Genomic DNA, 13,035 nt, shown 5'->3' with positions numbered 1-13,035 from the left:
AGATTATCTCAGGAAATACCCTAATTCCTGCATCTCCTGTGACAATGAATGCTGTATCCTGAGGCCTGTGAAAATGTGGAAAAAACTAGGAAGAAACTCCTTAACAGCAAGGGGGAGAAGTTAGAGAGACCAGACTGGCAGAAACCAGAATGATTTTCATGCTTGCAGCAATGATGCTCTGCAGTTCTGAAGCATCCCCTTCATGTTTAAAATACACTTAGATTCTGAAAACACCACTTTTCTCCTCTCTTTTTGTTCCTTACTGTATTTCTTTAGGAAAGAGGAGAAATTGAACGACATTTACTGGGTTTCAATTGTGGCAGGAACGGACCACACGTGTAAGAGTCTCTCCTGTTTCCCAAGAGTTCCCTTTTGGGCCAAAAGTTCTCACAAAATTTCACAGCTCAAATAATTTGGAAAGTTGGGTTATTTTAAGAAGAGGGGGCAGAAACACAGTCAGTATTTTGAGGGCTTAGAAGGGTTTGGTGGCTTGTTTTAAATCTCATGCACACGGCAGCCACCAGCTGTGACAGGGAGTGACACTAAACTGATTAGAAATGAAACTCAACCATCAGCATCAAAGGAGCTTAGAGACTTCTGCTTGGTTTTGTCACTTTCTAAGGGTTGGGGCATTTAAGCAAGTGAATGCAAAGGTCATTTGAGGTAGCTTATCCACAAGGTAAAAGGTGTGTATGGTAACTTGTTCCTATAGCTTACCCTTTTCTACTGCACACCTTAGAGAAACCCTTTCCCAAACACTTACCTCTTTGTGTTGTAGGCTGTATCTTGTGGTGTTTCTTCAAGCAAGGTTACGTAGCCCAGCGCACACGTGAGGATGAACAAGACCGTTAAGGTATGAGCTCTCCTAAGATTCAGAACACAGAAAGGTAACATCAGAAAGCAGAGAAACTTGCATCTTCCACTGCCAGTGAAGCTCCCTAAGCCTAATGCAGAGGCAGCAGTCAGTAACACTCAAGAAGTTGTATGTGTCATACAGCACGGAAGACAGAACTCACAGTGACAGTAACCTCAGCTGTCAGCCCATCGCGCACCAGCACGCCACAGAAGCCCACCACAAGAACAGGTCTCGCTCATTTTCCCCCCAGGTGCTTGGAGCAAAGGAGGATTTGGACAAACACTTGCCAGTGAACAACAGCAGCCTGAGGAATTTGTCACCAACCGTGATCACTTGGATCTGAAACCCTCATCTCTCTCTCCTGGTCTGTCAGGCATGTACCTGATGGTGCTGCTGCATGGCTCTGTTCAAAAAGCCTGTTTGTAAAAGCTGCAGGAGGCTGAACAGACTCTTAAGGCTGAACAGAAGGGAATTCACTCCAGACATGGGAATTACATGTTACAAGAGAAACTAGTCATTAAAAACAACAAATCTCTGAATGGGACGGGCCGCAGTTACAATGCTGCCTCTGGACGTCTCACTTCCAGTAACTCTTACACGTGCACTCCATCTTCCCCCTGAAGAGCAGGGACAGGCTGACAGAGGTTTGTGCTGGCAGCCATCTCTACACAGAGCGCTCTGCAGGCACTGCTCTGCCCACAAAGCTCCCCAGTGCAGCTGGCTGGTGGTTGTTCTACCCTGATAAAAGGTGCAGCCTTGCTGGTGTACGATACTGGTAGAGGCAGGACACGGCCAGCGTTCTCCATCCCTCAGGGACCATTTGCTTATGCTGATTTGAGTACAGCACTTGGGTGTGAAAGGGCAAAGAGCCATGTACACACAGCCTACGAATGCCCTAATGAGAAGCCATTTATTGTTTCCAGTGGCAAACCCACCTGACCTCAGCTCAGAAGCATAGGAAGTGTATAACTTGATCTTAAGTGGTCAGAGGCACAAGTCCTGTTTCAGAGGACTACATGACATCTCCCCATACAACTGACTGAAACAACACAGGTACGAGGCATCGAGCTTGGAGAAGGGAAAAACTGTGAATGGAGATGACTGCATGAGACTAGTACTTGTACACACTGTCTCACATTTTCTTGTTATGTACCTTGCAATGGAAGCTAGATTACATTTCCATTTCATGCCAGAAGACCACAGTCTGTAGACACTGAAGCACGGTGCACAACCAACTGGACATCACCAAGGTCTTCTAAGAGTTCCACTGACTTCCCTTTCAACATCAAACCAGGCAGTCTGCCTAAAAATCGCTCTGAAAGTCAGGGTAAGCATCATTTTCAACTACAGTTTCATCCTAATCCAAAACTCAGCCACCTCTCACAGCATCCTTTTAATCCCACTGTAAAACACAAGCGATACCTCATAAGCAGATGCAATCCTCTTCCGGCACTGCTAACAAGGGGTTCGGCATTTAACGCTATCCTTCCTTGCAGTTCAGAGGACACAGACTAACCAGCTCCAGAAGAGAAGAAAGAGAAGGACCCACGAGTATTCTCAAAATCAGCAAGGAATCGACATGTCCAGACCCCCTCAAGACACACACAGGTTTGGCAGCAGCAAGCTTCCCGCTCCCGATGCGTTCTCCCTGCGCCTCGCCGCCCGGGATGCCCCACAAAGGGTGATTCACCCACCCCATACTCAACAGTTGCTGAACAGCCACGTGCCTCAGTGCCTGTAACCCACAGCAGCTTAAACACCAACCACGGCCCTCTCAGAGGAGGCAGTGCGGCAGGGGACTGAATGGAATGCTCTAACTCACTTCCACCAGACCGTGGTCCTGTTTGCTGCCTTTATGGATGTCTGTAATTAATACTAAACCTGTATTCTGAGCACAGGAAAAGGTCACACGAGCTGCAAGGCTATGCATTACACTCTGTGCCTTGTTTTATTGTTTACTGTTTGAAAGCAGTACTTAAGAGGCTACTAGCATAAACTAGAAACGGTGTCTTCCACCTTACCTTCCCCACGCCTACATGGAGCGATTGCCTCTTCCACGTGTTGAGTGTCACATGAATTGCCAACAAATGAGTTATTAGCACGCCCTCATCCAGGTAAACACTCCTCTGTTAGAAACTCCTCTGCTAGAACAAGGCTGGGCTGGTTGCCCTCATCCCAGGGGAGTTCCCAGCACAGAAAACGATGTGCCCCACATCTGGCTTATTGTTGGTGCCACAGCCATCAGCTGGAAACTCAACAGGCTCCTCAGTTAATGAGAACCAAGATGCTGTCTCACCGTTCCCCTTTTAGCTTAGCTGTTGTTTCCAGCTGAAGCCAAATTCCCTTACAGCAAGTTTTCACAACTGTTAGTCATGTACTTGTATTTTCAGGCTAGCAAGCAGTCCAGAAGCCAGGATGAAAGACTTCCTAGGTTGCTCTGTCTTCTGGAAAGAGCAAGCTGGAGCTGTAACCAGCAAACTGCAAGCAGTGACAAAGTGCTGGCAGCTGCCAGAGGCAGCAGAGCATCGCACAAACCCACCTGTCAGAGCAAGGAAAAACGAGCAAGCAGACAGATACACACCATGTCTTTCCATAGCTTGGGAGCTGGAAAATGAAACAGAAATCCACAGTGGTATGGAACAAAGCAAAATGTGAAGCAGCTACAGTGGCCAGAGAAATGAACAGCACACAGAAATACTCCTGTGAGTGAAGTCAGCTTGGATGAACTGAACTGCATGAAGAGGGATTACTTTGCATCTCCACACAAGCTTTAAAGTAATGCATCAAGAGGAAGACAGCCCAGCTAAGAACACCAGCAGCAAGGTAAGCAGTACAGGAATTACTCTGGAAGGCTTACTGTCTCCTAGCCCCGAGTCTGTGGAGACTGGAAAAAGCCAACCTAAGCACACCAGGTATCTTCCCCCTGCAACTACAGAGTTTGGGCAACACACCAGAAGCAAGATGAGGACAGACTACAGCCCGTCCCAAGAGGGTTCATGTTAGAAAACCCGAGACAGCAGTTTAGTCCCACACTGCATGGGAGCACTTCAGGCAGCCCCAGGCTCTCCCAGTGACCAGGAAACTGCAGGGCTTGCAGGGAAATCACCACCAGAGCTTTTGTTTTCCAATTAAAGCACATGACAAAATGCCTTATGGAAATTTCTCTCTTTTTTGGGAGGTTCAGCTGGATGAGGCCCCACGTGGGCGCTGGGTGACCTCGTTCAATCTGCATCACAAACCAACCCCAGCTTCAGAGGTGCCGCCACACCCTTATCACCCATCGCTTCCCATCAGTGCTTGTGTTTGTCATCAATGATGCAATAACTACACTAAAAACAATAACAGTCACCGAGAACACACGTGAAGGACCGAACTGTCAACCTTTGTGTTAGTTCTTCACACGAAACAAAGTTCCAAACACCAGCCAGCACCGTTTGCCTCTTTGGTTTCAAAAGCTACATTTATAGCTACTGCTACAGAAAGGCTCTGTCAGCGACCACAGTCTCGTATTATTCCAGGCAACTTCTTCACAACAAACTTATTTCTTCCACGTGCCAACACAGCATCCAGCACACACGGGCTACGACAAATCCATTGCTTCAGCAGCAGCACAGTGCGTGAAGATACATGAAAACACAGCAACAAATAAGAACTACTGAAAACTGACCAATATCTTGACATTCAAAACCATAATTAGCAGTAGAACAATCCTGTCTGGATACAGAGAGGTTTCTGAAACCTTCAATGAGAATCCAGCCTTGGCTACGGTCTTGGTGACACATCCAAAATCAGACATGCAACAGAGATGTTCATGCTGCAAGTGGTCAGGCCTCAGCATCTCAAAAACAAGGTGTTACCTGCCAGTCTGTGACAAGAGATCTCTGTCATCCAACCTAGATCACACAAAAGCAACCAGTGGTGACCACCCTGAAGTCTGTACTCCGCACGGCTCCAAGCACCCCTGTCCGCCTGGCCCCAGAGACGCGGCTGGTCGTTTGGGGCCGGAGGCTGCGTTTTAACGTGTTTAAGCTCTGAGAGATAAGAAAGTACCTATTCTTAGGCCAGTAACGAGCCTTCAGCACATCTATAAAGGTACACAACGCTGATTAAATTTCTGTAACATGCTTGTGACACTCCAAAATAGCAACGTTCCTTTTCCTGGCCCTAAGTCGGTGCCTCTCACAAAATGATCCCTCAGCAGGAGATGTACAGTGGCACACACACACCTCCACAGCAACGGAGTCAGAAGCACGGCTTCAGCAAGTCAGAAGACACAAAAGACAAAGTTTGCATTCGCCAGTTCTACGGAGTTCTCAAGCTGAAGCCCCCAAAAAGATCTGTTTGAAACATGGAACATTTCTGTCTGTTTAAACCTACTGAAATCTCTGCTTCAGGTGATGGTTGACAACAGCCAGCTTGCCCGTGTGCAGTCTGGAGCCAGCATGACTGTGCATCACAGTTTTAAAACCAGCAAGACAAGGGAACGGGAGAAAAGTGCCCTGCTGCCAGATTTCACTGCATAAGGGCACACAGCTCATCCCTCGGGCTGATGATTGGTTTTGTAAACGGCTGTAGAGTTCTAGTCACATGCCAGTGCTCTGATGAGCCAGAGTTCAAACAGCAGCATGGAAGAAGCTGCCTGCAGACAGCTCCTACCACCCCAGTGCCACGCAGTCACAGACTCTGCACAGGACACACCACCACAAGCAAGGCCATTTCCCCAGGCTGACCCAAGTCTCGTGTCCCTGGCATGCTGAGCCTTCCATTTCATCAGGTACTGAAAATTCACTTGTGTTGCCTCTGGAACCAGGCCCTGCCTTTGCAACACCCACTCACCCTCCCCCAAAAGCACCCTAGGAACCCCAGGCTGCCTCCCACCACATTTCTCCTGAAAACTTCTGGAGCGTGCTTACAAAAAAGAAACTGACAGAGAGAATTCCTAACACCAGGCCTAAAGCTCAGGCGGGACGTGAAACTCTCCCAGGATCTCTGCACAAAGATGTTTCTTCTGCTCTTCTGGTTTGAAGGAACGATGCGATCTCTTCCAAGAGAGGAGAGGGCAATGCCATTCTAGCAACTGCAGTTCTCAGGAGACAGCTACTCTCGTCTGAGGAAGGAATTAACCCCCCCCAGCACTAAGGGGCTCACTCGGATTGCACAACTGCCTCCTGGATGTTCCAGCAGCCCACACTGCCAGGGCATACCTGAGCACTAACAGAGCAGGGGCTGGCTGGCACCTCGGGAGCCTACTGATGCAAGACTTCTGTGCTCAAGTTCTGCAACGTGCTTAAACGTGGTCAGTTCTGACCAGGGAGAGAACCAGAAGAGTCTGCTGGTAAGTACAGAACCTCACCAGGGCCCACTTTAAAGTGGCCAGCAAAGAAAAGATCCAGCAAATGTTAAGTCTCCAGCAAAGCTGAGGAATGTTGCTTTGGAAGTGCAGCAGCCAGCCCTCACCAGAGAGCACAGGAAAAAATTCCTGCCAGTCTGAAGATCTTCAGTCTCCTTGATCTCTCTCAGGCAAATCATCATCTCTTCCTCCAGATCATCTTCTCCAGCTCCTCTTTGCCCAGTTTCAAGTCTCTTCAGACATCTGTCACGGGTAACAAAACCCCAGCACATACTAAATTCACCTTCTCCCCAGGAGAACAAAGTCCCAGTAGCAAAAACCTGTAAAACACGTCAGCGCTCGCTCTGCCACAGGTTACAGCAACGAAGCCACAGAGAGTCTGTGGAAAGCTCTGTGTGGGGATACCTCAAACCAAACCAAACTGGCGTTTTCTCCACGCTAACTCAGTAAAAACATCTCTAAAGGTCCCTTCCAACCCCCACCATTCGATGAGTCTACGACTTACTGTGCTTCACATGGTGCAAAAATAGAAAAGTCACACTCTCAGGCACAAAGAAGCCCTTTGTTTGTGGTCTCAAAGCGGAATCTGTAAGCAGAAGGGCAGGAGACAACCAAAGGTGCTGGAAACCACGGGGAACGTGTTTCCCTGGGACAGCGGCTTGCCAGGCAGGGCTGGGTATGCCCAGCTCTCTGCTAGCAGGAACGGACCTTTCGAGATTCATTTGGGGATAAAAGGTACTGGGACGGCCAATCCGTTCCATGAAGCTCATTCCTGTTTCCTTTCCTCGACGCCTCCCAAGGACACGAGGAGCTGTGAGGGACTGACTCAGCAGGTTCCCACGGCGTCATTAAAATGTAGCATTTTCCCGTCTGGAGTCACTGAGGCTGAGTGAGAGCAGAAGCACTGTGCAGCACAGGGACTTGTTTTCCAAAGTGTAATGAAGATTTTAAAGCAGTAGGCAGACAGAAGGTACTCTTCCCAAGGATCTGAATTATGGTAGTAAGGTTACCTTTGCAAACTGAACCACTTCTAGAACGATTTCAGGCTGTGTCTGCAAGTCCCACATTTCTGACTTTTCCCAGCCTGAGCAGGCCACGTGGGCAGCCTCATCCCCAGCTTCTGAGCTCCAAAGGGAAAAGCTACTTTCCACACTTTCCCACATGGGCAGAGGGCGGCTGCTCTCTTAAAGGTCCCTGTTCTGTGACAACCTCTGTAACAGACGGCACCAGCAGAGTACCCAGGGTCACAGGAACAAAACTGTTGCTCTGGACAATCCTTATTCTGGGCCACAGTGAGAGCTGAGGCATTACCAAGGGACATGGAACACCCTCAGCGCTGCCCTGCACAGGTCACAAGGCACAGGAGGAAAAACCTGGTAACTTTTACAAGCGTTTCAGCTCCCAGCTGCCAGCACAAGCCACATGCCCTGCCAGGGAACACAAACTGAATGCAGAAGGCAAGGAACAACTTGACAACATTCCTGTCTATGCTGCACTCCTGGAAGGGACTTGCTGATACAGGGGAAGCTCCTTAAAGAACAGTGGCACATTCAGACTTCCAAGGGAACAAGTCACAGGGACAAATTGCAGTTACAGCCTTTATTGTAGGTGATGATCCTGTGCGAGTGGCAGCTTGCATGCTGGCCCCAGGCCCCCACAGCAGGAAAATGGTGCAACAAGGTGAGATTATAGACTAAAAATGGCATTAGGTGTTTCTAAGGCATCACAAAACCTGGCAGGAGCCAGCTCAAGCAGACAGTAAGAAAACGAGAGCTTTACCCATTTCCCATTTATGAGACAGCGCTACTCCGCAGACCTCGGCAGGATCCAGTGACTCAATCCCTCTCTCAGCCTACATGAGGCAAGGCTAAGGTGCTCTCCAAGAAAGGTTCTCTTGCCCTCAAGAAGACACCGTCCCTCGGCTCTGCTTGCGTGTGTCGGGCTCCAGCAGGGACCACTCTGCAACCCAGCAGCATTGAAGGGTTTCTTTGCCGTTTGTTCTGGCAGAAATATCACCCAGAATCAGCAGCTTCATCAAGATCAACACCCTCTGCTCTGCTGCTGTCCAGATTGGCAGGGCGAGAGCCAAGCGCCCTCCCCCTTCTAGCCCTTAATGTCAAACTTGAGCCAAATCACATCGCCCTCTGCTCATATTCCAAACAAGGGACTTCAACGTCAGCTTGGTTTCCTTCATCATGCGAGTTGAACACACACACAAGCACGATGGGTGTGCACAGACACAGGCTGAAGCCGATTTCTGCAACAACCCTGGCAAAAACGGGATTCAGAAGCACTTTTCTAGGTACAAAGACACCTCTTCCTGCAAGGGCTGACTCTCACAGAGTCACACTCTAGCTTGGGTTGGAACAGACTTTAAAGCTCATCTCGTTCCATCCCCCTGCCATGGGCAGGGACACTTCCCACCAGCCCAGGCTGCTCCCAGCCCCATCCAACCTGCCCTGGGACACATCCAGGGATGGGGCAGCCACAGCCTCTCTGGGCAGCCTGTGCCAGAGCCTCAGCACCCTCACAGGGGAAGAACTTCCATATATCCAACCTAAGTTTCCCTTATTTCAGCTTGAAGCCAGAACCCCTTATTCTACTGCTCTATGTCCTCATAAACTAAACCAGCAGTGATCTGTCCCATCTGCCCTAAGGCAGTCAGTCCCATTCCCTGCACTGATTTTCTGGACTGGGTAAGTCACAAAAGCAATACAGAACATCCCACCAGCAGAACTGGGGCATAACCACCTCAGCTTTTCTATCAGAGCTCTGGGAAAGAACACGGGCAGAAGAGGCCTCTTCCAAGACTGAGGAAGGGGGAAGAAGTTTCTATACATGATGCTGATAGAACAGGGAGAGTGAAGCACAAAAGCTTACCCACAGAGCCGTGCTCGGGAGCACCTGTGAAGCGCTCACCTGGCGAGACATGGCACGCCGCCGCGCTCAGCCGCAGGGGCACTGCGCGCTAGTGGCTTCAGAACAGGACCGAGACAGGAGCTGCCTCTGCCAAACGCCAGCCCTGAGCCACCGTTAAGTCGCCCCGAGACAATAACGAACACCACAGCACCGGCAAAAGCAGCAGCAGGCGCAGCGCGGCGCTGGGCAGCTTCCGCGCCGGCACCTGCCGTCAGAGCACCGCGACGCGCGGACCGGGCGCGGCGCCCACCGCCGGCCCCTCCTGCGCCCCCGGCCCCACGGCGCGGCCCAAGGCCTCGGGGGCACAGCCCGCCGTGGGGGCGGCGAGCCGGGGGCGCCGAAGGGAACCGGGAACCGCGGAGGCCCGCTCGCCCCGCGGCGCGGGAAGGGGCTCGGCCCGACGGGGCGGCTCTCACCAGAAGAACGTGTTGGTGCCGTCGTCGTACACCTCGGACTCGGTGCTGCGGCGCAGGCCGGGGCCGTCCCTGTCGGGGCCGGGCTGCGGAGGCCGCTCGGCGGGGGCGCCGCCGTTGTGCTGCGGCGGCCGCTGCTGCTGCTCCTCCAGCGCGGCCTTGCCCAGGGCCCCGCCGTGGCCCCGCCGCTCGCCGCGCCTCATGGCGGCCGCGCGCGCGGAGCCGGCGCCCGGAGCTGGCGGCGGGAGAGGGCGGGGCCGGGCGCGCCCCCCTGCGCATGCGCAGAGCGCGCCAGGGCAGCGGCCGCGGGGGGGCGCGGGGCGTCTCCGTGGCCGTGGCAACCGCCCGGCCACGCCCCCTCCGCCCGGCCACGCCCCCTCCGCCCGGCCACGCCCCCCCCGCGCCGCCGCGAGCGGTCCCGCCGCCCGTCCCCCTGCCCCACCGCCCCACCGCCAGCCCTTCCCCGGGCTTTCCCTCGCCACTGCCCAGGAAACCCCCCGCGGTAAAGCGCAGGCCTCAGCTGCAGAGCACCCAGAGCAGAGCTGCTGCCCTCAGAGCCGCGAGGGACCCCAGCGCTGGTGCCCACAGCGGGGGACGCAGGAGCCGAGGCAGGAGATGCGGTGACACAGCTGGAGGCTGGAGCGGTGTTTGGATAAGATGCAACGTCGCTGCAGGACGGGAGAAGGGCACCGCTGCTAAGGGAAAGCACAGCAGGAATCCGGGCGTGCTGACGGCGCCAGTGAAGCTGCCTGTTTCACTGCAGCCCCGGGGACGCAGCCCCAGCGCTGCCAAGAGCTTCCTCCTCATCCTTGGTGGACCTGCCTCGAGCTTGTGAAACCTGGAAACCTCTTTGTTGGAGGTGACAGCCATTGGCTCTGTCTGACAGGAAAAACAAAGCAAAGGGTGCTCTTTCCTCTTTCCAAGAAAATACGGAGGAGGGGGAGAAGTGAGTAAAGCAAAGTCCTTTCAGCCGTGACAGAACAGCGTTACGAGTACAGAAACTTGGCTTTTGCACACTGTGGCAGTCCTGGAGCAATGTTTCACGCTAAAAATCATCATGGAATCATAGAATGGCAGGGGCTGGAAGGGACCTTGAGAGATCATCCAGTCCAACCCCCCTGCAGAAGGAGGGTCACCTAGTTCGGGTCCGTATCTTTTGGCAGAAAGTAACCAAAGGATGCTAATTAAAGACAAGGGCTTAATTCCACACACACATTAACTACTCAGAGACAAGTGCTCTTTGCCAGACTGCTGTGCAGCTTTCAAAACCGTGCTTTCCAGGGAAGTCCCATCCCTGCTGCTGAGGCTGCCCCGACCTCAGCCTCCTTGTGCCATGAAACATTGCCTGACTACTGCCACGGTTGCAAAACGATGCGAGTGTTTGGCAGGCAGAGCTTTTTGTTTCCATCCACACAGTCTGGCCAGTGCTGGAACTGCCGGCTCGTTTCTGCGTGGAGGAAAGAGAAACCCTTGCAGGAGCAGAGAAACAAAACCGAGAAAGCAATGAGGAAACGCCTCCGTGGCTGCAAACACATGAAGCGGGCACACGATGGCAGCAGCCAGCCGGGCTGGGAACACAGAGAGTGCGGTTTGGCGAGCTCTGGCAGCAGAAGTTGCCCTAAACCACCAGCTCTGAACTATTAGAGCCATTTGTATATGAAAGGAGCTTTGCTGTGTTGGTAAAGCCAAGCTTCTGGTTGTATTCCCTTTGAATTAGTAAAGACAGCTTAAGCTGTGTAGTTGCCACATCTGAGCTAACCAGTGATTGCCCTAGAACATGGAATATGCCTGCCCTTTGAGGAAAAACCCTAAACCACACAGGTCTGCAGCTATATAAGGAATCTTCTGGCTGCTGCACAATCTCCTACCAACCTGAATCAGTCTCCTGGCCACCCCACTATGTTTTATGAGACCTGGAGGCACTTGGCTTGTTCCAAGAGGTGCCACCTCCCACTGCAGGAGCAAAGGCTGAGGTTGCACAGCCTTTTCACACCACATCTCACAAAGGAAACGTGAATAAACTCTTCCAGGTGTCCCCGTCCCTCCACCCTATAGCCATGACGTGCAAAACATCAAAGGCAAGCCACACAACACTCACAGGGCAGCTGATGACTGGGCTTTCTGCAGACATGGCAAGTGCCAAGCCAGGTCCTGGCCTCCTGGTTACTCATGGCCTCTCATGTCCCCGTGTCTGCTGACACAAGCCCAGCTCTGTTGGGCCTGGAGGACAGGAAGGAAATCTCTGAGAGGGGAACGCTGATACCTTGCGAATGACGTGGGGAGGTGAGTCCAGGGCAGCTTCTTCAGCAAGCTGAACAGTGTCCCCACACAAAAGCAGTCCCCAAGACCTCAGAGCCTCCCACTCTAGCAGGCAGCAGCACAAAAAGCCTTTCCTCATGCTTGGAAAGGAGATTTACTCTCCTAAGCACACTGTACTTTTTATTGCAGGCAGGGTTTCACCCCAAACCACATCCTCTGCTGTAACACATCAGCTGTAGCTACAGGGACACCTGTGGATCTAACCAGGCTAAGGTTGGGTTGAAAATGTCCTGGTTTTACCAGAGAACACAGGCAATCACACTGCTGCCCAACTCTGCAGCTAAACAGCCTTTGGCATCGCAGGACCTGGCTTCTCAGAGGTGCCCACTGGCCTGGAGTCATGCACATGAGGCCAAGGATACAGAGCCAGGGCAGACTTTGCAGCAGAGGCCTGAAACTGAAATCCACTCACCTCTGGAGCCTGTCCAATGGCACTTCTGTCTTTGCATGATCTTAGGGGGTGAAGTGAAGCCTTCAAGTACTTTTCTCGAGAGCAGCAGCACATTGCACAGCCAGAGAAAGGCTCCAGCACTCTGTTCCCACCTCCAGCGCCAGCCTCTCTGCAGCAGAACCATTCCTGTTGAACTATCCCCAAAGCACGGCTGGTGGTGCTAGTCAACAGCAGCTCGAGTGATTGGACCCCACATACCCCCTCTGGCCAGGGCAGCTTGCTCATTAGCAACTCCATTGCTCATTAGCCACTACAATCACCCTAACCCCAGCAGGTTCAGCAAGTACTAGTCAGGTTTCACGCATCGGTGTAGCATCACTTGGCTTCTGTCTGAGGCTTGTCTCCCCTCTCCCAGGAGCAGGTAGGATTCAAGCCTGATGTCCATTTTCTCCAGCTCATTTCATTCAGCAGTTTGTCCCAGACACTTCTATCTGGTTATCAGTGATGTCTTCAAAACGAAGACAGAAAGAAAAGGTCCTAATTTTCATTTTTTACTTCTTTTTCCCCACCCATTTTGTGCCACTCATGACACAAACTGAACTGCAGCTTCCTCTAGTAGCTCAGGACATCTGTAGTGCTGGGCTGTCACGTGAAGCTGAGCAGCCAGCTTCTATCTTTTCCAAACTGCATCCTTGGTGCACACTTTTCCCCTCAACATACCTGGGCAGGATGAAGAGCCTCTGCTTTAAATCTGTTCATAAGTGACACAAAGGTGGTTCAGAGAAGC

At 52.1% G+C, this 13,035-nt stretch overlaps 1 protein-coding gene across 3 annotated transcripts in view; it reads right to left on the bottom strand.

Annotated features, from left to right (window-relative positions):
- The window catches only part of PTDSS2 (phosphatidylserine synthase 2), a 37,034-nt gene extending 24,635 nt beyond the window's left edge, over nt 1-12,399 (bottom strand). For 2 of the 3 annotated variants that reach the window (XM_061999963.1, XM_061999964.1), the window contains exons 1-2: nt 12,270-12,399; nt 764-865 (exon numbers count right to left, since the gene is read on the bottom strand). Coding sequence is in view for 1 of the 3 variants with exons in the window: in XM_061999962.1 (XP_061855946.1) it covers nt 764-865; nt 9,542-9,741 (302 nt within the window). In the remaining 2 variants the exon portion in view is untranslated. Of the gene's footprint in view, nt 1-763; nt 866-9,541; nt 9,742-12,269 lie in introns of those variants that run through there. The other variant, XM_061999962.1, reaches the window with a different exon arrangement.
- Between the last annotated feature and the right edge of the window lie 636 nt (nt 12,400-13,035).

This window comes from Colius striatus, chromosome 7 (genome assembly GCF_028858725.1).
Source record: "Colius striatus isolate bColStr4 chromosome 7, bColStr4.1.hap1, whole genome shotgun sequence".
Classification (NCBI taxonomy): Eukaryota; Metazoa; Chordata; class Aves; order Coliiformes; family Coliidae; genus Colius; species Colius striatus.
This window is presented reverse-complemented; position numbering and strand designations above follow the sequence as displayed.